The following is a 25,399-nucleotide window of genomic DNA, read 5'->3' on the forward strand; positions in this document are numbered from 1 at the left end:
GAAAATATCGCGAAACGTTTTGTTTATTGTTTTGTTCAAGTGATTGTGGAATTCCCAGTCGATGTTGATTTAAGTATCCTTAAAAAGATTAATATGGATATATCTTAATCATATTGTCAAATTTAAAAAAAAAAAATTCTTATAAGAAAAAATACTTTTAGAATAATTATATAATTTTATATTTAAGAATATTCCTATAAGGAAAAATATTGAATTTTTCAATTTTATGAGATATCAGTATTTCTCGAAATTTCGATAGAACTGATTCTTCCTAAAAAAAAATCATAAAATTCCTGATATGTTTCAGAAAGAATTCTCGCGAGTTAAGATTGCCAGGATATGCTATTAGTAAAAATTTATGACGAATTGACCGTGACATCCTATGCGGGCGGAACTCTGATATCATCTTTGATTTGATGTATCATTTCATAATGCGCGCGTCATCAATTGTTATAAATTTGCCGGAAATATACAAAGAAGCGGTGGCACGACAGCGAGGGGCGCTGTCGGGTTGCGATTACACGAATTAAAACGGAAGAGTCGGCAGAAAACGCAAACTCAGCGAGTTTAGTTCAGTGTTTTAAAGGACACGTGTATAAAACGCGTAGCTTATTTATCTTCTTTTTTATCTGATCGATGGCGTTGAATAACTTCCGTGGGATTTTGGCGCGGGATCGCCGACGACGTGCGATATTAATAAAACAGACCGAGTGCGCAAAGTATTTTAACGATAGCGGATTGTTTTTAAAGGAAGAGCGATAAAGAAGTTCCTTCGGCCTCGTTGGTCCGGCCTCGTTCCACTAATAAGCGCGCCTCATCCTGTGCCAACACGGCCTCGTTTCGCGTGTTTTTCTCGCCTTGCGAGCTAAAGCGACAAAAAAAAAAAAAAAAAAGAAACGAAGAAGAAAATATAAAACGCCGTCAGACAATTTTCCTCATTCAAGGCGTTGACTTTGGGCTCTTAGGAGCGACGCGAGTGGAAACTCGAAACTGGATGCATCGTCAAACGACCGGGTCGAAACCAGACGCGTTTGCTGACTGCTTGCCATTTAACTTTTCGCGATAGGCGAAATTGCAGGCTCGAAAACTCTAAAATTTGAACAAACGCAATCGAAACGAGGAAAAGTGAGTCTGCCTGTTCGGTTATCGCTACATTATCGCGGTAAGCCATGCAAGGACTTAATAAGAGATAAATTACGTCTTATCGCGAGTTTCAAACAACGGACTTAATATTTTTAGATAATTAAAAAAAAAAAAAAAATGAATTTAAGTCACAGTGTGATAATTTCATGAAAACGTGACTATTAAATTTTTGCGCGAAAGTTTTCTTTTTACGAGTTATCATCTATAATATCTCGTTCTCCACGGTATAACTCGATTAACTAATAATGTTTCGGAATATTTTCAAGTTTCATATTGACAGACGTTCCTTTCGTCCATCTATTATTTAACCGTTTGAACCGGTCACTGACATTGCCGATACATTCCGTTCATGGCTCATTGACACTAACGGTTTTACACGTTATCGAGCTGTTCGTGGCCTACGAATGACAAATTAGCTCTCAGAAGCGGATTCTCTCGAATATCCATCGTGCGTTGCTCTTATTTTCGGCTTCGCCTTCGGCTTGTAACATATTAAAAACACGTTTAGCGGAAGATAGCGGTGGCGATCGATAAGAGCCAACATTCGGGTTAGATCGTGCGGAAACTTTGCGCAAATCCACATCCGCCCGCCAGTTTTGTTTGTCATGTGTTTTCCCTTCGTGCCGCCTAACGGACGCCACTAGACCATAATTTAAAAATATGTAAACGTAAGTATCGTATGGCATATCGTATCCGTGTGATTTAAAAATTGGACGCGTAAATCGATCGGCAATTTGCTCTCCGATTTGTATCAATCAATTTGACGGCGCGCGTCGGTTTCATGTACATCGCGCGTGCACATTTTCGTTCAACGGACAGACGCTTGTCCGATATTCATCCGGATACCTCGCGAGACTCGTGGCGACGTTAATATATATCTGTTATCGATACTTTTCAACCCGCGCGTGACATCGTGCTCCGCGCATGGAAAAAAAATTCGTCTTAGATCAGGATTATATATATATAAGCAAGAATTATTATCTTCTTAGAAAAATTTTAGTGTCGATGCGAACATAAATATTCTCATATGTAAGTAAGAATATTCTATAATCTTCTTTAGATTTTTAATCTTGTGAATCGAGCAAAAGTTATACTTGCCTCGATATAAACTCAATTAAATGAGGGTTAAAATTTTTTTAGAAGAATTAAGAAATTTTTTATAATATTCCTGCTTATATATATGAGAATATTGTTTTTGATTTAAGACTTTTCTAAGACTTTTAAGAATTTTTTTCTGTATACATAAGCAAGAATGTTATAATCTTTTTATAAAAGATTTTTAATCTTGAGTCTAGCAGAAATAATACATCCAATATAAATTTAATCAAATAAAGATTAAAACTTTTGAGAAGATAATATTCTTGTTTATGTATGAGAATATTTTTCTTGATTTAGGAGACTAATTTTTTCTGCGTATATAAGTAAAAGTTTTATAATCTTAGAAAAATTTTAATATTGACGCAAATATAGATATTTTCATACATAAGCAAGAATATTTTTATCTTCGTACAGAAGATTTTTAATTTTGAGTCGAGCAGAAATGATACTTGCATCGATATAAATTCAATCAATGAAGATTAAATGAAGATTAAAATTGTTAAAATTACAATATTTTTTGCTTATATCTGAGAATATTTTTCTTGATTTAAGACTAATTTTTTTCTGTATCTACATATAAGCAAGAATATTATAATCTTCTTAAAAAAATTTTAATCTTGATTTGATTGAATTTTATGCAAGCAGATTGAATTTTATGCATAGATATTCTGATGTATGCTTCTGATCTATTTTGATTTATATAAAGAATAATATCATAATCTTTTTATAGAATATTTTTCTCTTGAGTCAAGCAGAAATAATACTTACGTCAATACAAATTTCATGAAATAAAAATTAAAGGTATTATAATATCCTTGCTATTATACTAAGATTATATTTTTTTTTGTTCAAGACTAGTTTATTTTTTTTTTTCTATACGCGTCCGGAAAATCGCATCGTGCGAGCCGGTTCCGGTATATCGGACGTACCGCCATCCGCGAAGGCCCATCATCATCAGTATGCGTGAAACACATTGCGCGTACGTGCGTTCCCGCGCATGTGTGTGTGTGTGTGTGTGTGTGTGTGTGTGTGTGTGTGTGTGTGTGTGTGTGTGTGCGTGCGCGCGCGCGCGCGCGCGCGCGCATTTGCGTCATGTGGGTTCGTTGTTTGTCCCGAGGGCAGAACGACCAGCTGTCTCCGCGAGTCTCGTTTTATTTGTATCCCTTCGCCCCTCGTCTACCCGGCGTGACCTCACCACCACCATCGCCACCCCTCTCCGCTACGCCACGCCACTGGGGCTCCACGCATCGATCGCCAGCATGCGTGTAAGCATCGATGCACTCCGCGCACGTAGGGAGTAAATAGTATAGTCGTGGGTACCAACCCAGTTATGGGCACGGCATGGGGAATATTGGCAGAAGGAACCGCCCGTCGACAAGCCTTCTTTCCCGGGATAAAGCCCGAAATTACGATCGACTCTTTCCCCTCCCCCCTCCCCCCTCCCCCCGACACGGTCGTATCGCCTCGTATCTCGAAGTTGCATAAGTTACACGTTGGGACATCTTGCCGGATCTTGCCGTTGCTGGCGTGACGGTACAAAAGTAGATCCGTTCTGTTCACCAACGACGAACTGACGTGATTCTATAAGTTCAGAGGCAAACAGTGGCGAACTGCGACGAACTCTCACATAAATTAAAAATAAAATGTCGAAGAAGTTACTTGCGAAACTACTCGTTGCTCGTTGCTTGCTCTAGCGAATGATTCTATGGTATTCGCCTGGAATTTTTACAGGTGCCTCGTATCTTTTCGTTATAAAAATTGCATCCACCTCGATGAAGCTCGTCCTCCCTTTGGCCGCTTCGCAAAATTACGCTCGATTTGCCCTAAATTAACTAACAAGTTGTAAGCCACTAGGCCGGAAAACGGTCAGCGCTGCTAAACTCGAAACTTGCGACAGCTCATAACCGTGTTGCAGCACACACACCTCGGTTCTTTTTTTTTTTTCCATTTTTTTTTTATTCTCTAGAATATGTAATAATCTTCGTTGAACACCTGGGGAACACGAACAGGGCCGTGCAATCTTTCATCGCGTCGATATCAGCTGCTCGCCTCCCGGATCGCACTCGCCAAACAATATACCAGCCCTTTCCAATCTTTTTTTCGAGTAACGAAATTGCGGTGATAAAAATGTTACGGTCTTCGAATAAATAAGACTCGTTTATTCAGCGAGAGAGAGAGTCGTCGTCGGTAGAATTTTGTAGATTTCATTACTCTCTTAATTACCGTGATGTGAATGGCTTAGCATAGATACTTGTAAAATATCAGATAAAGTGCGTTTTCTCTCTCTCTCTCTCTCTCTCTCTCTCTCTCTCTCTCTCTTTCTGTAGATCAATATTTTGATTGATAATTAAAACGGGATAAGCGAGCGTCGAAAAAGACGTAACGTGCGCAGGAAGCGCCGTGAGTCGTGAATTATTGCGTCATATCTTGTTCCGAGTTAAAAACATAGTTATTCTTTATTCACATTCACGCGCGCACTCGCTGGAAAGAAGAACGAGAGCTTTACAACTACGACGTCCCTTGTGCGAGAGGGCATTCACAAAGGAATGCCGTGGAAAGGGAGAAGCGGAGAATAGATAATCGCTTTGCTTGTATCTACAAAGGGAATATCCAATCCATGTAAATATCTCTGTAAAAATCGAGGGAGGACATTAGAATGTTCTAGATCCCCATTCTCGATGCCCCGAATCGAATTTTCGCTACTTTCGTAACAGCGAGAGTCCACCGAGAAGTTAATTAACATTTTTCGCGCTCGGAAAGCTATCGCGAGCGATCATCTCGACGAAGATAATTTCAAGACTCGGCGATCGATGAATCACGAGTGAAGTACTACGCGTTTTTTTTTTTCTTTTCTTTTCTTTTTTTTTTTGTACTCTTCATCCGGACAATTTCTCGTTCTCTTATTCCCCGGTCTTTTGTCTCGTAGACGAACTTTAGGCAGCCGAGGGGGGATCGTGTCTGGTGCCACTTTGAGACCCGCACAGTCCATTAACGACCAACATCTGGCCCTTGCCAGCTGCCATCCGGTAAAAGGCAATCCACAGCCAGCTCCTAGCGCGATATATTTCATTCGAATATTTAGGCTCGTTTCTCATCGCACTCATTATTCTCTCGATCGGCAATAAAACTTAACGATTTTGGAACTCCGACCTGTACGATTCCTAATATATTAAAGCGGAAAAGACGTGCTCTCGAACGATGAGAGAGGTTTTTTCATGAGGTTTTCAGACCGCGATCGCTGAATCTTGCGTCAAGTTTAACTTAAACGCCTCGCTTACGATTCACTCTGGCGCGAAAAGATTACCTTTGACTATCGTCGAGTTTATAGATCTCAAGTTTTATGATATCCTTCCGCGCGCAAATTGCGCGGTGACTGCGAAATATTGCCCCGATAAAAATTTATTGCGCGCAGTTTTGCGACGCAGATTTCACGTTGCGTTCGAGGGAGCAGCGCGGGAATCGCGGAGATGTCGCCTGTGAAAGAGAGAGAGAGAGAGAGGGGGGGGGCAATATAATACGCATACGTTCTCATATTTTCTGAAATGGAGAACATCTCCAGCTGCACGCGTGTCGCAGACGCGGATCGTGTGTAAGCGCGATCTCCTCCCGGAACCGGTCCACGATTGCCACGAAAGAGAAATAGCGCCGGGCGAGAAACACAATAATCCGGTAACCTGGTGAAAAATCGTCGGGGATATTAAACGCTTCGCCGAGACAATTTAAAGTCTACGGGCGAATGGGACCGATAAAATATCAGCTTAAACGGCATCAACACGGGCGTTTCGCAGCCGTGATACATTTGCGGGATGCGCCGAGAGTTGCGGGGTTTGAAAAACCCGATTCCGGCCGAATGCGTGGTTTTGGTAATCTAGTCCCCTAGTGAACAATGCGCGCACATTTGATATCTAATTATTGATTTGATATCAATTATGTATCGCAACGTAACGAATAATTAGTTTGCCCTCGCAATGATTAATCGCGTTGGCTTTAATAATGTAACCTGGAATATATTAGTAATTACACTGCAACGCGTTAATAATCATGCTTGGCCTCACGCAAATTGCAGATGTAGCAATAATGAGACGTAATTTAGTCTCCCGAGGCAATTAATATCGTCCATTTTGGTTTCTGGATATATTTAGTATTATTAATTGTATCGTATTAAATTTATTGCCGAATTTACTCGGTGTCTCGCTTGGTTTTTAAAATACGCCTTTCTTCAAGAATCACGGTCAGAAATGCGGGAACAATGGAAATTGTATGTTTGAATATCCAATGGCTCCGGTTTTCCTCATTGTTCAACGACGATAATCGCGTTTTATTCGTATTATCTTGTCGCGCGCAGGCCCTTTGGGGGTGGCCGGCTGGCTGGCTGGCTGGCTGGCTGGCTGGCTGGCTGGCTGGCTGTCGACTCAGGGTCTTCATACAACGGGACGGATTAACTTCCCTCGTATGCCACAAAAACAGGTTCTCCCCTCAAAGTTTTCTTTCATGGCCGAGGCGGACTCGACGACGATGAGGCGGCGGCGGCGGCGGCGGCGGCGGAGGCGGACATTTTATCGTCGCGTTCCCCGTAACTTCCGTTGAAAATCTCCTTCCGTTGCGCTTTTACGCGTTACGTCACATTACATATATATATATATAGATGGCCACGACGGTCGCGATACGATATTCGCGGCTCATCCGCTACCGTGGGCTAGGCACGTAATGGGGAAATTCGGCGTGGCGCTGACGCCCCATCTCTCGGGCAACAATCGTTCCGCCGGGCCAGCCGAAACTACTTCTCTCCGGTACATTAAGCTAGATTATCGCAATTAGGCTGCGCCGCGCGTGTAAACTTGCTGGCGCGAAGCGTTTGGCATCTGGCAGCGGATATACCAGTAACAGATTGCGGTCATACTCGCGAGCTCCATCGCGGTCCTATCGCCCGCCCCCGACACAGCCCGCGCGCGGAAAAAGTCATTTCCTACCGAGATTAGGTATGCGTGCACGCATCTGCGGCAATTTTGCAGGCGCGAAATTACAGCGGGCTGAAACTGCCGTTATATTAAAGGTCGTTGTAAACGCGTCTCGTTTTTTTTTTTTTTTTTTTCTTTTAAACTCGCGCTTGCTCCGCGAAATCCGTGGAAAAATATCGAGGCACATTAACATTATCCGAAACGGGATTACTACGGCTAGTTATTTGCAAAATTGGAATTTTACAAAAAAAAAAAAAATATTTACGTCAAGGCAAAATATATTTTTGTATTTTTAGAAGTGGTTAAATTCTCGAAATTAACAAGATTCATACTTGTTTCCTCACTACGCCTTGGATGGCTGTTATAATACAAATTAGCGTGATGTGAAATTTGACCGAGGTGATAACACGTTCACAAATTCGTTTCGATGTAAACACCTATTTGTATTCAATCGCTCCTTCTCGAGAACAAGCGTACTGCTGCTGCTTTTAATGCCATTGGATTTAAATCGGCTCGTTAAAGGCGACCTTAGGCGAAGCTTGTATTAATGGATCGTCATCATCATCATCATCATCATCATCATTATCATCATTATCATCGTCATCGTCGTTGTCTTCCGCTTTTTGTTTGCATGGGAACTTGACTATTACATAGATGACTATTTATTTAAATGACTAAGTATAACTGGTCTGTTAGTTACACTTCAAGAAATAACTGCTTTTTATTTTTCAACTTACATTATTTGACGTTTATGGTTTTAATGTCTAGTTTTTATTTTTTATATATGTTATTATATGTTTTTTGTTATATATTCTTATATGATTTTATATACATGTGTATACATACATTAATATAATTATGTATATTAATTGTGTGTGTGTGTGTGTGTGTGTGTGTAATAACATATTTTGTGTATATATATATATATATATATATATAAATTACTTATAATTAATATATATAATTTTATAAAATTATATATAAATAGACACGCAGAGAGAGAGAGAGAGAGAGAGAGAGAGAGAGAGAGAGAGAGAGAGAGAGAGAGAGAGAGAGAGATAGAGAGAGACTCGGCGAGGTTTTGTCTTGATTCTAAATTTAGATCTACGTGATTGGTACAAAACGTGGTTTTCACTTCGGGATTGCCACACTTCGCGCCTCGCCTTGAGACGTCACTGTTTTTAAGCAGGAAGGGTGAAGGCAGGAGTCCAACCACGTACGTACTGTGCGGCACTTTAATATTCAGCATGAATTCGGCGGATTTTCTCGTATAGAAGCCCGGACGCTGAGGAACGCCTTCGGCATTTCACTGGCTCTTGAATATAAATCAGTATTATCTACGCGATTAGTAGGATCGTTAACACCCTTTGAGCGATCGGTGCCGATCGTTGATGCAGAAGAATCACCGCGGCGAAACGAAGAAACGAGACAAATGTGCCGGGTGAAAGCAGAAACGGGCGAGAAGTTCGCTCCAGTTCCTCTGCCCACGCTCCGGACCCCGACAAACTTCCCCCCCCCCCCCCTCGGGACCCCCGCAAAATCGACTCGTATTTAGGCGTGATATCCAGTCGAGTCACGTTTAATCGGAGAGAATATTCCTATCCTCGGCGATTTCATAAGCCGCGCGTTTGTGGAAACTTTCCTCAGTGTCTATCTCCAGAGCCACTTTCCTCTCGACGCGAAACTACTGCGATCGAAAAGGATCAACGGCGTTCGGCTTATCTTTGATTTCAATCTGCGTCGCACCACTTTTTCGAAACTCGGCCGTTAGATTTGGTCATTTTGATAATAAACGCTATCTATCGATAAACTCGCATAAGCTCGTTATCCATTTTTACATCTTTGGCTTTCGATTCGACGCGCTCGCACTCGCCATCTAACAAAGTCATTTTTAGCGCTAACGTAAGCGTAAAAATTATCGCCCGAGAGCGCGCAGTTACTGACCTAGCTTAATATTTCTGGCACGGAGAACGAAATATTTACGTCGTCGCCCGCGCGCGGATCGCGTTATTTTGTAATTTGTTTTATAATTTCTCTCGAGCCACGTCGTTCCTTCTCCGCCTCTTTTTCTCCGTTTCTTCTTCTTTCTCTCTCTCTCGCTCCCCCTCTCCCCTCTCTCTCTCTCTCTTTCTCTGCTCGATCGCGCCCGACGCGTCATGCGTCTCGAAGCGAAGTGCGTTCACGATGCTAATCTAAACGTAAAATTTCACGCACAGGTATGCAATCGGCGGCCTAATTTGGTTTCCTGACCCGTCGGAATAATTTACGACGCGATTGGCTCCACTATTTGCTTTTATTATAATCGTTTCCACTCAATTATCCGCAAAAGGCACATTTAACAGAGAAGCACGAGCTTCAAGCTAAATTTTGACTTCAAAATTTTTTTAGAATTTGTCAACCAGCATAAAAATATTTCCAATATTCGTCACGATGGCTTTAGAGCAGGTGGCGCAGTTTGAAGTTTCTGTTTATTTGTTTTACTTTTTGCCATATGTGTGTATCATCTCAAATGGCTTTAGCACATTTATAAGCAAATATTTTATTCTCTCTCTCTCTCTCTCTCTCTCTCTCTCTCTTTCTTTTTTTTTTAATCTTTAGTAAACTATTTAGTAAGGATTTAGTAAGGATTCTAAGTTATTTTTCTGACTCGCCTTCAGAAATCAGAACAAATTAAACATAAAAACAAATACAACACAAAGCAGTATTTTTTTACAAAATATTAACTTTCAATAGTAAGTAGTTTACTCTTGAAAAACGAGATAACATAATCTTATAATCGGTAAATTATTTATGTCTCCTTTATTTATCTAATCTTTAATATATTTATCGTACAATGAGACGAGTTTTTAAAAATAAATTTATAATTCTATACCTTCAATATAATAATGATAATAAATCATATTTTTTATTAAAAAAATTTTCTATTATATTTTCTATTAAAAAAAAAAAGTTATATAACGAGGAGCTGATGAGGAAAAAAACGCATACATTACAGTGAAGCAATTTTTTCGAGAGAATTTAATATTTTATAAATAGATTTATAAATGATTTGTAAATTATTTTACAAATTTTTTTCTTTCTTTCCATCACCCTTACTATTGCAAGAGAGAAAAAAAGAGAAAGAAAAAGAGAGAAGAAGAAGATAATCATCGTGTTTGGCAAAAAAAAAAAAAAAAAAAAATCACTCCCCATCTTTCCCTTCCTTCTGAATGCATCAGCGAAATTCAACCCGAACATTCTGGGAACACTTCGGAACATGTTCAGCCTCCTCTATACCGTTTACTTAAGTACACGCCAGTTCGGGTCACGGTCTTGTACGCAGATCCGCACCGTCCGTACCAGTCTCTTTCCCATTGTGAGGCACGATCCCGACCGTTTCGTCGTAATCTTCGTCGTGAAAGGTTATCACACGATCGCATTGTGATTCGCATTTTGCGCCCGGAACAATCGAGCGCCCCGCTTCGTGAGAGGAAAGCGTGCGGCGAAATGACTGGGTATTGCGAATACGTTCGTCTATTCTCTCGCTTTTTTTAATTAAGTTAAGCGTTGCTACGAAATTGAAACCTTTGTTCGTCGAGCATACCCGAGCAGCGTGGCTAAGGTAAGGAAGAGGGGGGGAGGGAGAACGCGAAGAACGAGCGAAGATGAAGCAACGATTATACGCTCGAAAATATCTAATGCTGATTTCTCGGAAATCGCCCGCCGCTTAAACAATCTTTCTCTTTTATAAGCAACAATGGAATGCCTCTATTCTAAACTCGCGGGAATCGAGATAGATTTTTATTGTAGATTTTCCCTTTAAGTTGTACACATACGTAGAGTGAAAGTATTGCGTAAAAATCAATTTAAAGTGAGAAAATAAGTGAGAGTAAGAGAAAAATTCTAATTTACAAAAAAAAAAGAGAGAGAAGAGGAATTTTATATTAAAAAATTTGGCTGTCCTTGGTCTTGGTCATCCCGAACGCATTTTAGGGTGTGACTCATTCACGTTGAATTGAAAATTCACGCAGAGCAAGCATGCTGTCACATTCACCACAGGTTCACCACCACCCCCCCCCTTCCCCCTCCCCGACAGATGTTTCTTAAGGGAAAAGTAGCGAGACACCACGTGGCCCTGCGATCAAGTTCCCCGCTGTTCGCCGCCCGACCTTCAGGCGCCCTTCTCTTTGTCCTTTGAAATATACGCAGTTCGTGCAACCTTTTTTATAGCGTGGCAGAGATTCCTCCGACATCGAGGGATTCTCAATCCTCCTCAATGAGGTTTTTTTTTTTTTTTTTTTCGCTTCCACCTCCACTTCACCTTCGCGCGCTTCGGTCGCTCCTTTTCTCGTTACACGAGAATCGCAGTTTTCACCACGTAATAATAATTTTTGCGTTTATCCTGTGTAATTTGCACCATTTAATTATGTTTTCTCGCGTGCTTTGTGTCCGTTGCGTGGTTCTATTTGTCCCGAGCGCCACTCCCCAGATTCAATAAATCTTCCTCGTTCTCTCTCTCTCTCTCTCTCTCTCTCTCTCTCTCTCTCTCTCTCTCTCTCTCTCTCTTTCGTAACCGTGACCAGAACGACGTGCAGAGGCAGGAAATTGGAAATGCAAACGTTGCAAGGAGCCGACGACACGAGCTGGGAAATTGATGTTTCTCGAATCCTCGTGCCACCACACCGCCCTAACTTTACCTGCCAGGATTCGAAACGCCGTCGATCCATCGCGCTGGCTAGCCGGAAGTCAAATCCTCTTCAAGTACTCTTCCTGTCCCCCTCCCCCCCCCCCCCGATTCCCACCGCACCCCAGAATGACTTCGTTATTGGAAACGACGAATTTGATTAAGAATGTCGGCACTCTCCATCGCCGCCGAAGGATCCCTCCTTTCTTTTCAATTCTTCCTCGCGCATCTAAATCACGTATCCTCTCACATATTCCTGTTCTTTTCCATTGTTTTTCGCCTCTTTCAGCGAGATATTTTCATATTTGACGAATTAATGCGAATCACTGTCGTGATCACTTTAAATCCGAAATATATTTTTAACAATTATCTTAAAATAATTAAACATATTGCATAAAATGCATATTTTTCATACAGACTTTAAATTCATCACGGTAACTTATATATGGAAAAAAAAAATCTTTGTTTAACGTGCTTCTTGCACTTACGTATTTATTTCCATTTAATTTTCTCCCAATTAATTTTCCCTTTTTTTTTTTTCTATTTATATAAGGCACCACCTGTTATGGCAAAGTGTGCATGTACACGTGATTTTAAAATGAGATAACAATTAGCACACAGAAACGTGATTTTAATTCGCGTTATGCGTGCTAATAGTAGAACTTTAATTTACGTTGCGTTGAATTAAGTGGAATTTTCACGGTACGAAGGGGTTAATTGCCAGCTTTCCGCTTATGAATTTCCCGTCGGGTCGAAAGCGATCGTTTCTTTTTCGCATTTCTCTTGAGATAGCAGGGCTCGGGGAGGGGGAGGGGAGTGGAGCGAGGGAAGAAGGGGAACGAGGAGAGGGCGGGGGAGGGGGAGAAGAGGAAGAGAAATACCGTCGCTTTAACTGCGAGTTACAGCGAGCTTTGACGCTAATGACCGTCTAAGTAGATTTAAACGTATCTCGCCGTTACACGTTCCACCGCGCCGCACATCGCGAATCGTGTTTTTTGTAACAGTCGCGCCGCGGTAAACTGCCGCTTCCACACATACGTAGCACATATCAAAAGACAAATGATCGCGGCGACTCGCGGGGAGGGAGGCGGGGTGGGGGGGAGGAGGAGGAGGAGGGGGAGGGGATTGCAACAAATTCCGTCGTTGAACGATTATTTCTGGCGGATACGTTCGCCGGCGTTATTTTCGCAACCCGCTTTACCCGGAGCTTCGCCCGAATGGATGTGGAACGACGCTGTCGTCGTGATCGCACCAAAAGGTGCACCAAAAGGTGCACCAAAAGGTGCGGTGCGACTTATCTCTCAAGCGAGACCGCGCGAAGGGCCACGGGAGGAGATGAATGCGAAGTTACTCGATTCTCCGCATGACCCGCATTCGTGACTAAATCTGTTCATTTCTTCCTCGTGACATCCTTTTTATGCGTCAAAAAAAAAAAAACAAAAAAAAACAAGGAAGATTCTATTTTTACGATTGTCGCAGACCTGGAAAACCTGAAAAATCGGGAAGAGTCATGGAAATTTAATTTGGTCAGAGAAAATCGGGAAACGTCGGGAAAGATATAAAGAAGTTGGGAATTTTGAATTTCGCTAATAATTCCGTTAAATGCTCTTGTTTTTTTTAAAAATACTTATAATTTTTCGGCGTTTTTATTTAATCTTTTTTTTTTTTTTCTATCATAATTGAATTCTTTCTTTAATACTCATTTATCTATTGTTGACTTGAAGTTTGCATTTAGGATTATATTATAATGCTAAATTTGATTTAAAAAGCTGTTATTACATTTGCCTATCACATTATTACTTGATAATTGTTAAGAAGTTTTAATACCATCCAAATTTTTGTATGTTAATAAAATTATATACGTTGTATAATAAAACTATTTTTTGAAGTTAAGTTTTTATTAGTTAAATTTTTCATAATATATGGTTATAAGGATAATAATTATATTAAATTTTCCTACCAACTACAAGTTGGTGCTAATTTTCAATTTAGTACAATTTAGACGCAATAATTATATTAAATTTTTTGACAACTATAAATTGATATTAATTTTCTATAATAAAATTTTTTTATTTTTATAAAATTCTTTTCTTATCTTTTTAATCGAAACTAGAAATTGGCGTCAGTTTTCGATATTAAATTTTTGTAGAAATAATATGAAACAATTTATATAAGATATAAGATATTTATATAAATAAAAGAGATTTTTACACAGAAAATAACTAAAGGCGCGTCATTTTTTTATCTCTTTAAAAATATAATTTTGCTTGGATTATGTTACTAGATTTCTAAGTTTGTGTTGCGTCTAATAATAGAAGCACTTTTCTTACATTCCCGTTTTTGAAAATTTAATAAAAATTATATATTAATATTATATATAATATATATTAATAAAATTATAATTTAAAAAATTAATTAAAAAATTATAATATAATATATATTAATAAAATTATATATTAATAAATATTACTTGTCATAGAAAGTTCTGCACTGTCTGTAAAACATGAAAAGTCAAGTGAATTTCAGAATTAATTTTCCGTGGCTTTTATTTTTTGTGAAAGACATATCTTTCCTGTCGTGGTTTTCCACTCGTTCGCTCTCATGTCTCGCTCCTTTGATTCGCACCGAACTTTTAATTCGACGATCAAATATTGTTTGCTATCGACATGGTCGCCCGACATGCGCGTCGCCCGTGTCAAACAAACACGGCGATAAAGACTCAGTGCTTACGTGTGTTTTCTGTGATAATAAATTTGCGCGCGTTTTATAGCGCGCGCGCACGAATACGCAAAAGGAGAAACTCTTTTGATCTTTGCAGCGCAAGCGTTTTGAAAAGAAAAACGCGTAGAAAAACGGGAGATAACGCACGATAAGGAGCTTCTTCCGTTTACGAGCACAATTCGACGGATCTCGCGACGAGACGCGACGCGAGGGGAGAAGGAGGAGGGCCTTGACAAAAGACATCGACTTTAACGGTAGCCTCGCCTAAAGAGCGGTACACACGCATCTGAAATTTATAAATTATAAAATCGCGGACTGTCAAACTCGTCAAACTCGAAATGCGTATATATAAAAAAGATACGAAATAGCACGTAGCGACGGCGCGACCGTTCGTTTTCCATCGGTACCGGTTATCTTTGTTATCATCGCATTTGTTTTCAGATTCCGGAATCGATTGTTGCCCACCGGCGTTTTTTCCCTGCCGTATGCAAACGCGCGTTTTTGCAATCACGCAACACTATCGCAACGCTATCGCATGCGTCCTCTTGCATCGCACGCACACGGGCACAGAGAGAGAGAGATACACACGTACCCACGCGTTGATATAGCAGATATAGCGGCTATAGACTTCCACACGTTTCTCGTATCTTGTCTCGTCTCGTCTTGCTGTGTTGTTTTCATCGAGGGGGCAGACCCCGTGGATCTCGACTCCCCACAGCTACGTCACGAGCGTCTATTTATATACGTCTTCGACGCGGCATATAAATGTATACGGGGTGTTCCGCGAGATTCGCATTTCGCGGCTTGCGCTTTGTCGTTTATAGCTGATCGAAGATCGAAGATCTTCACCGAGAGAAATATGATGTACGAGTTGTACCGAGGGGAAAATTGCGGAAAATTGCCGAAGCGATTCGGTATCATCGTGTAAAATCCACGAGGGCAGAAAACTCCACCAAGTTTTCGATATTTTTTAACGTGGAACGAGCAGGAGAGAAATATAAATTTGCCATGGATGAATTTAATGATTAACGATAACGATAAGGAAAGCGGCGCGGTGATAGACGTTTGACTTTTGACTTGGAGATTAATTTACAGAGATTTTTGTCCGCGACAAACGCCACTCTGTATATCCATTCTTCGTGAATGAAATCTTCGTCTGGCGAAGAAACTGGTGTACCTACACACTGTCGTCGATGCCAACTCAGACGGAATTTCCGCTGCCACATTCGCGATAACTGCGAGTCTCTGACATGCCTACAACGAAATTATATCAAATATTCACCGCAGGAAAATTCACGACGTCCGAAAAGAGGAGGCGCGTCGATATCGATTTGAGTGGCCTGTGTTTATGAATGTGTCATACCTATTTTAATCATTTTTATATTTACAATGAAAAATTATGGAAAAACTTACAGATTATTCTAAATTATTCTAAATCGCATTTAAAAATTGTAACAGGAAGGTTAGCACTGATTTAGAATCTGAATGAAAAAACCTATTTGAATAAGTAATGAGGTGTGTTTTAATTGGAAATGTAATTACAAAATAATGATAAAACTGTCAATTCTTTTGTAATAAGTATTCAAACTGATTTATATAAAGTTTCGATACAGAGATTAGTTGTTCTGTAAATAAAAATTTTATTTTATTTGTACCGTACTCACTCACATTTCGTTCGTACTCTTAATGAAAATTACATTTTTATATCAAAAAGTCGTCGACATAAATCATCATCTTGAATATTTAAAGTACTTATATATAAAAAAAAAAAAATTAGATTTCTGTCATTATTTATATTAATTTCCGTCAAAGCACATTTCTGCTTTATATTTAAATAATTTTTGATTTTCAGGTTCCAACAAACTTTTGGCAAAATTTTTTGTAATTTTTAAATACGATCCGTCAGAATAATCTATAATATATTTTTCATAATTTCTCACTGTGGATAAAAATAGGGGTGTAGTCACACCCTGAAGACAATCGGGACAAAGGAGACTCGTCGTGAGTAACGAGTACCTGCGCACAAAGTATTCGGTAAATTCCTGTTTCCCGATCAGGACGATTTTCCTTCCCCGAAAGGAGGAGGGAGGGGGGGGGGAGAGATAAGTACGATACAGAGTGAGCGCATTAACGCGAGAATCATATTCTCGACATCGTGTAGCTCTGTCATCACTCCTCGGGGTCTGCAATCTGCGTGAATTACGCGCCACGCGAGATTACAGGCGTGCGAAGAGACGACGGACTCACACGACGTGCACGTCGACGGCTCGGGTCGAGGGAAAGGTTTATTTCTCGCTGGGTGCACGAAAACGACTGCGATGATTCGAGCAATAAAGCTTAGAAAGCTGCGCTTTAATTCCGTTCCGGTATCGCGGCTCGCGGGCCGTTTTCTGCTTTTCTTCCTTTTTTTTTTTTTTTTTTTTTTTTTTCTCTCACCGAGCGCCGAGAGCGATCCTCGCCTCGACGCCGTCTTCCTTAGCCGGAAACCAATACGAAGCCGCCGTCCGTCGATGCGTGCGCAGCACGGCGACATTCTCTGACATCGTTTACGGTAACAACCGTGAAGGAAAGAAGTCCCCGGCTGCAACGCGCCTATATCCGCTAATGGATATAAAGCCGTTCGCGAAGGCGCGTTTATCGCCTTCTCTCCGCGGAGAGGTCTTTTGTTCCACTTACGCCGTTAACCGTAAAGAACGGTCACAAGTCATAATTAAGCTAAACTAACGGTGCATTATATAAAAGTAAAGCAGAAATTAAACGGACAATGCCAATTTACTTTGCGCCGCGGAGGCATGCGCGGCTCGAATTTACTGTTAATTATGGCAGCTGTTAATTGTGAATATGAGAAAAATTACGTGGTCACGAAAAGAGGCCCGTTGACGAGCGGGGAATGCGTTTCTCGGTCTTTTGACAAAGGACATACAAGCTGGTGACGTTACACCTGTATCGGTACGTGCGATCGTTTTCTGCACAGGTCGCAGAGAACAAGAGAAATAAAAAAAAAAGAATTTCCCTTCTCGTCTATAAATTTTATCTTGAACAACTGTGCGCCTCCAATTTTCGTTAATCGAATTTGACATGTCATCAGGAATAACGTTTTATTTAATTTTTCTTTATTAATTGTTTTTATACCGAAGACGATGTCGAAGGTCGAAACGGTCGATTTGCGTTGCGATGAATGAATCTTCGCGAGCGTTAATATTTATTAAAATATATTTAGCATTGTCGTCGAGCTTCGGCAGTCGAGCAGTCCTTTGTTTATATTCTTGATTTACTTTTACACAGAGCTGTTATTAGTTAAGTTAAGTTTTTAAGAAAGAAATTATATTTTCCGATGTCGTTCCAATTAGTTATTAATTACCCGACGATTTCGTAAGGCGATTGTTGCATGTCTCGGCCTGTCGGGACGAGAAGCCGCGATACATTGTGTCGGCAATAAAATCGCTAATCTTCCGATAAACGCATTTGAATCGGGGCCAGCTATTTATAATTCCATCGGGATGCTTCTGGCTGAGTTATAGCCGCGTACAACATTGTGTGTTTGCGCGATCGATCAACGTATCGCGCATAGGTAACGCCGGAAAACTTGAAATACGATATATATATATATATATATATATTTTTTTTTTTCCTTTATTCGCCTTTAAACGGTCAATTCGGTGCATTTGTGACGTTTCGCAACATTTTATTAAGCTACTCCAATAATCGAATCTCTTTTTGCACACTAATTGATAATTACGGCGCACGTAGTGACGGAATATTTACGCAACGCAAATATCGGGGGTCTCGCAAATGAATCTGCAACGACAATAACATAATAATAATAATAATAATAATAATAAGGATAATAACAGGATATTTAATTGTGCTGCTCGTTAATTATGCAATTTCCATTTCGAATCGAAATCGTTAATTATTTCCTTTTGGTCTTTCTCTCCGCTTGCCCGCTTCTCTACTCTCGATTTCTTTTGCAGCCAAATTGTGCAAGTATATTAATTGTGTTTCTAGAATTATCAAGAAACACAAAACGTCTTATTGCGCGACAACTGTAACGCGAAAAAAGTAAAAGGTACAACCAATACTCGAGCACGAATCGAAAAATCCGTGGATGAAAGGAGGCGGCGCGGCTGGTGTAAAAGCGATTTCTATCTTTAGAAATTTTATTTTGGGCTTCTCCTTCGCGCTCATAATGGCGATCGGTCGCGAAAATGGCACAGCCGACACAGTTTCCACGGCCGCCGTGCGGCCTCCGAGGAAAAGCGCGTATATGCGCGCGAGCACCAGAAAATTATGTGGTGAAACCGATCGATTTTTCAAGACAATCGAACGGATGCGAATTACAATTTCAAAATCGTCGTTAAAATGCATGAGCTTTCACTCGGCGGCGACGACGACGACGATGATGATAACGATGAGGAGAACGAAGGCGACGACGGCGCGAGGGGGTAGGTAGAGAGGAAAAGGGCAAAGGTCCTGACATAAAATCGCTCAAAATTTACACAGAAAAAATGGGTTTAGTCTTAAATCAAGGTTATATATTCTCATGTATAAGGGAATATTACAATCTTTCTTTGAAAAATTTTAGTATCGATGCAAATATAGACATTTTCGTATGTAAGCAAAAATATTATAAGATTCTTCTTAGAAAAAGAAATTTTCTGTACGATATAAAAATCTCTGTTTGATTGAATTTGTATTGATGCAAGTCTAGACAAGTATATAGTATAAAATATTTTATATCGTGATTTAAAATTAATTTTTTTATGTATAAAATCTGAAATGTGTGTTTACTTATTTAATATGTTTGGCGAAAAGGAAGCAAAAAATTTAATTAATTATTTGTATCCATGATGATGCGACTGTTTATGTTTTTAGATTTAATATCAGAAACGTAATATGTATTTTTCGTCCGACTTGTTTGTTGTTGTTACGAGGACGTTGATAATCGCGGCCTCTTGTACGATTTAATCAAATTGTGACGAAGTTGTTTTCAATTAGCATTATTCGAAACGAACGCAGATAATCAAAGTCGAAAGATCGCGTTGAAAAATTACACGCGGGTCGAAATTTAAATAGTAGCCGTCCTTCGTTTGCTCCTTAGCGCCTTGTAGCCATAAGCGGCGCGAATTCTTACCGATCGATTTCTTTTCTATGTCAGCAGCTACGTAGCTGCATACGTTCGGAGAATACGCATTTACACTTTTTTTTTTTTTTCCATTACTGAAAACGTTCTGAAAGAATGATAATAATCAATCCGTGATCTCCGGGGAGATCTGACGGGCGACTGTCAGCCGTAAGATTGTATTAATGTGTTCGTTTGTTTATTTTCCGATAACGCAATCTAATATGTTAGATTTGCGCCGTAATTTCGCGCGACATGTGAATTATCGCGCGGGTCAATGCACCTTCATTAAGTTACCTTGGACGAATTTAGCAAAGTAGTCAAGGCTAATGTATTGTTCGCAGGATAATCCGGCGGAGCACCTCTCGTCCTTGGCTACGACGCAGTATTGCCGCGAGTGAGTTTTTTGCATTAATTCCTCATTGGTGATGCGTGTGTTTTGTGACGTAACAGCACACACACACACACACACACACACACACACACACACACACACACACAAAAGCGCGCGAGCGTGATCACAACCCATCTGCGCGTTTTTACTTTCTTTGCACCTTTAGAGTGTACTCGAAAGTAGGTTTATGAAAAAATTCACAGATCTGTTTGTTCAAAAGTACTACATAAAATCCCTGTAAATCATGCACACAACGCGCCAGTATGCGAGAACTTTAGACAAATACGCAATACTCATTAATGCCGGTTGAGCAACGCAGGGATCCCGCCTCATTATTCGAAGATTAACGCTTCACGTTTAAGTATATATTCGACTAATGACACGACGCGAGAGGCGGATCATTTATTCTCAACGTAAAATATATTCGACGTTACGTATACGGCCAAACGGGTAACGACGACGCGCGCAGGAAAAGATTTCATTGATGTTACAGAATAGCCGCTCTCCGTTACGAGCGTTTATATAAATACACCGTCAAATTAAACTGAGAGAGCGCTAGGAAGAGCCGCTAGTATCAACTGCAGAAACTCTCGCAATACCCGTTAGGTCACAATATTCGCCGATATGTAACAACATTTATGCAACAAGGTACGATATAAATAATACCGGCGGCGCGGAATTGTCACGAGAGCTCGCCACGTGCGGATGTGATAACGCGGCGTTCGCCACGTGCGGCCATCACACGGGGTGCGAGATCACGTTGGCATTCCTCGATATCCTCGATTCGCGGGGGAAAATGGAGAAAAGATTTTTTTCTTTTTTTTTTTTTTCGGTGGGATCGAATCGACACGCAACGAACACGGCGCGGCGCATTGGCGGCCGCCAGTCTCCGTAAACAGCCGGCGAATTTTTCACGGTGGGTTTCGGAATGGTGCGGAGAGAGATGGGGGGGGGGGAGGCCGGGGGAGTAAACACGCGCTGCTAAGGTCATTTTGACAAATAATTTTCTGCCGGCCGAAGACGCCTCGGCGAGCGCGATAATACCACGCGGGTGATGTGGTAAACACGCCGTGATAGTTCGTGTCGAGAGATTATGCGTGCGGTCCGATCCCCCCCCCCCCGTCTCCCTCCTCCCTCGCGTCGAGGACCTACGGGCGAGCGATCGACTTTCTCGAACGCGCGAATAAATTTCGATCGGGTAATCGCACCAGGAAATACGAAGCGCCCGTCGTCTCTCGCCGCAGGCGAGATTTCGGTTATCGTTGTCGTAATCTTTCGCACGTCGGCCGGCAGCGTTGTCGGTTACGAAGTATCGTGGGCGTCCCTGTTTACGCCTCCGGGCGTTCTTACGCGCGTCGAAATTTTCCCCCGGGATAAAATCACATGAAGGAACTCGGTGTGTGTGTGTGTGTGTGTGTGTGTGTGTGTGTGTGTGTGTGTGTATGTGTGTGGGGGGGGGGGGGTGCTCGAGACCCTAAGGGCTTCCCCCGCGGCACGACGCCGCGTGACGATGAAACCCACCGAAATTGCGGGAACCTGACGAATCCCGATCCCGACGCGAAGCGGCGGAAGGAGAATGCTCGTTTCGAGCGAGTGAAGCACTCTGGGTTTGATTCCCATCCCCCCTCCCCCCTCCCCTCTCTCCGTGGTTCTCTCCCCGTTTCTCCCAGTCGCTCGCCATCGCTCGCTCGATGGAATCGAGCGGAGAAAAACGTTTCTACGAACGAATCCTCGGCTTTCGAGGCGCAAATGCGTTTTTCGAGATGGACGCTTCTCCCATTTCGCCCTTGGAACCTCGATCGAAGCTAAAACAACCCAGATCGCGAATGATTTTCGTCCGAACGCAGTTCGGTGCTCCGTCTGAGAATGTTTCGTAAAGAATCTTGACTCGCGTTGGTCATCGTACACGGATCGGATTAAAGGCAATTGATCAAAATCTAAAACCCATTCCCCCTTAATAAACCATTAATCCCGATTATATCCCTGTCGTCCATCGATCAAGCAAACGATCGATGTCACTCTGAATAATTCCGCGCTCGACCCGCTTGTCATTCTCGTCCGGCGTTACGACCAACGATCGACCGTACTGTACCGTCGTCCTCACGAAGTTTTTCTTTCGCGAAACGACTTCGGCCTCCTTCCGCCGTCACGATGCGCGATTGGAACGACGGAACGGCGAAGGAATAGGGGCCGTGGGAAAAGCGGGTAAAACGCGTCGGTATCGGCCCGGCGCGGCGCGAGCGGCTCGCGGAACCTTTTGCTCCAAGTTCGTCGACCGCCACGATGCATTCAACGCGGCTGTTTTTTTTTTTTCTCGCTTCTTCTTTTCCTCATTATTCCGGGCAAATCGCCGGGAAGATTTCCGCGCCGGCCGCGCGAAAGGCAGAAAGACGCGCGCGCGTTAAAATGCAAACAATTCGCAACGCTCTGTTTGTAGCATTCTAAAAAGCCCCCGGCCGCGTCATCGTGAGTCGGTACGATGCAACAGTTTAATTTATCTACGGGGAACATTTTGCAGATAAATAGACTGTCACGGCGTTGGACTCCGAGCCGCATCCGCGTCACGGCATTCTTATTGACCGTGCACGTCGCCGACTTTGTTTACAAGTAAAGCCGCGAACAAATTGACGATGGCGGTTTTCCTCGCGCGTCGATAGGCAGACTGTCGCGTCGTTGTTGTTATTGTTTTTTTTTCCTTTTTTTTTTTAAGCGTTTCGTTTAAAAATAAATCCTCTCGGCGAGATTGAATCTGCGACGGCGCGACAGAGGCTTGTCCGCCATAAAATAAACACGTGACGCAAATGAGGCGCGGGAAGGGTTCGCAATAGGTCACGGGCTCACGTGGGGTGTGAATGGCGAATTATTAATAATAAAAATTGATTGCTTCGAACGAGAGCTCGTTCCAGCCAATCTCCGCGGATGACATAATCGAATCCTCGAAACACGCTAATCGAACGATCTCGCGCGGGATTTCATCCGCGGTGCCCCGCGCGCGCGGAACTGTTCGGAAATATCGTTTTCCAACAACAATGCGACGCAAAATTCTCTCTCTCTCTCTCTCTCTCTCTCTCTTTCATTATTCATATTCGATATCAAATTAGATCACCGAGGAGCATTTCAAACGCGGCGCGCATACGCCGAAATTGAAATCCCGCATTATAAACTATTAACGTCGACATTTGTGCGCCTCTAAACTTAATATCATTTGCGTCAAATATTCGTATTTCGCGCGTTTACAATAAAAGTCCTTTCCGATTAAGAGGCCCCATAAAAATTCCTTCCCGCGCCACTGCCACGCTCCTGTTTTACATAAATCATTGTGTAACCGACAGCCAGCTCGTAACCGACCAATAAAGAGCTTTTTTTCTTATCGACCTCCGGGCATGTCCCGCCGCGTAAGAAGTGGGTTAATTATTTTTTATCTCAAACATGGTTTCTTATCGATCGCCGTACGAGCCGCGGAAATTTTTACTGCGATCGTTTAAGCGCCGCTGGCGGCGGAACTGCTCGTCCGTTCACCGTCGCGTTCTACGTCACTCGCGCGCAAAATAAATTCTTACATCGACGCCTCGCGTCGACGTCGCATAAATGGAATCGTGTCGCTTTTACAAAGCGACGTGTCTCCGTCGTGTAACGGAAACTGCCCCGCGATTGAGCTACCGCTCTGCGAATTATATTTATATCTCGCGAATTTATATCTCGGGATTGCGCGTCGTGTGCGTCGTGAAATATAACGTCCTGAAATATATCTCTGTATTTGTTACAAAAGGATTACATCTCCCCCTCTTCCGGTTCGTTTCACGCCTGCGCCCCTCCCCCCTCCCCTCCCCCCTCCCGTCCCTTCGTGCCTACAACAAATCGGACATTTCGATTTTCATCACGTTTGAAATGAGACTCGCGCGGGCCGAAGGAAGAAAAAGTAATTCTCTCTCTCTCCCTCTCTCTCTCTCTCTCTCTCTCTCTCTCTCTCTCGCTCGCTCTCGCGATGGTTGACACAGGCTGCCGCTGCTCGAGCTCGTTAAAGGCGTTAAATCCTCGTATCGTCACCTTCGCAAAGTTCGCTCCGAACGAATACGAGCCAAGGCTGAAGCAATATAACGGCAACGTATGTACACCGGTGCGCCCCGACAACGATGATTTGTCTCCTCTTGTAGCCTTAAGGTAGCCTTAAGAGCTTTTCGTACGAGCTGGAAAAATCATCGCGTCGCCCTACCCGCTTATTACTTTAAATACCGCCGGCGTATCGTTGTACTTTTGCGGATTACATTATTATGTACCGTTCGTGTCCCTCGAATAAAGGATATAATTCGTGTCTGCGTTCGGCTCGTGCGTATATATATATATATATATATATATATATATATATATATATATATATAAGCTTTGTACACTTGTAAATTTATTACTCGGTCCTTACAATTGGATGAAAACGATCATTGTCCAGTCGCGGAAAGAAAAAGAGGAGGAGGAAAAAAACAGGAGGGATAAGATTTATCATTCGTCTCCGCGAAAGGATTCTGCGCACGACGAGCAGATATACAATCTCGTTTTACGAGGAAAGGTAAATTGGAAAATAGGTTTTTGCGACATTGTCGAGTATCGAACCGGCTCGCGTTTTTCTCGCGCGCGTCACGTTGTTGCAACACTTTTAATAAACGACTCGCTGAAAGCGGATTATTATCACCGTTATCCATCCTGATAACGGGGCCTCGTCCTCTCGAACGGACAGTGCGGCGGTGGTTTTTTTACCCGCTCCTTCGCTTCAGGATACAAGCACGCTCTCTCCCGTGCTCTCTGCCCTCTTCTAATTGGCCACGTTCTTGAAAATTTTGCAGACGCAAATTAATTTCCCTTCGACAAGAGATATATTCAACGGACATTCCTCGCCGCGGCATTTTCTCGTGCTTATATTTATTCTCGGCAATTTCTTAGAAAAATACATCGTGGAGAGACGCGTGGCGTATATCGAAGATTATAAAAGACGCAAGATAATTCGAGAAAATGTATTAATTGGAAAAGAAAAATATTTTTTTTCAAGATCTTCACAGATTGCGAGCTCGAATCGATCAAAGCGAGTGCGTTTGTTGTTTGTGCACTCGTAGAGAGATATGTGACAAAATTATGAAAAAGGTAACACACACACACACACACACACACACACACACACACACACAGACAATTTGAGAAGATTTAATTGAAAAAAATTGGAAAAAAATAATAATGGCATTAATTAGAAAAACAAAGGATATTTTCGAAATTATCAAAAAAAAAAAACGCGAGCTCGGATCAATTCGAGCGAT

General features: G+C 41.9%; 1 protein-coding gene across 6 annotated transcripts in view; it reads left to right on the forward strand.

The window, feature by feature from the left end:
- The window catches only part of Ipk1 (Inositol phosphate kinase 1), a 102,341-nt gene that overhangs the window by 16,147 nt on the left and 60,795 nt on the right, over positions 1 to 25,399 (forward strand). For 2 of the 6 annotated variants that reach the window (XM_011642234.3, XM_011642235.3), the window contains exon 2: positions 20,050 to 20,102. The exons of 2 other annotated variants lie outside the window; for them this stretch is intronic. In XM_011642234.3, the coding sequence (XP_011640536.2) occupies positions 20,050 to 20,102 (53 nt within the window). The remainder of the gene's footprint in view (positions 1 to 20,049; positions 20,103 to 25,399) is intronic. 2 more of the 6 variants (XM_089075627.1, XM_089075626.1) reach the window with 1 other exon arrangement.

This window comes from Pogonomyrmex barbatus, unplaced genomic scaffold (genome assembly GCF_055798465.1).
Source record: "Pogonomyrmex barbatus isolate J1 unplaced genomic scaffold, ASM5579846v1 scaffold19, whole genome shotgun sequence".
In the NCBI taxonomy this organism is placed as follows: Eukaryota; Metazoa; Arthropoda; class Insecta; order Hymenoptera; family Formicidae; genus Pogonomyrmex; species Pogonomyrmex barbatus.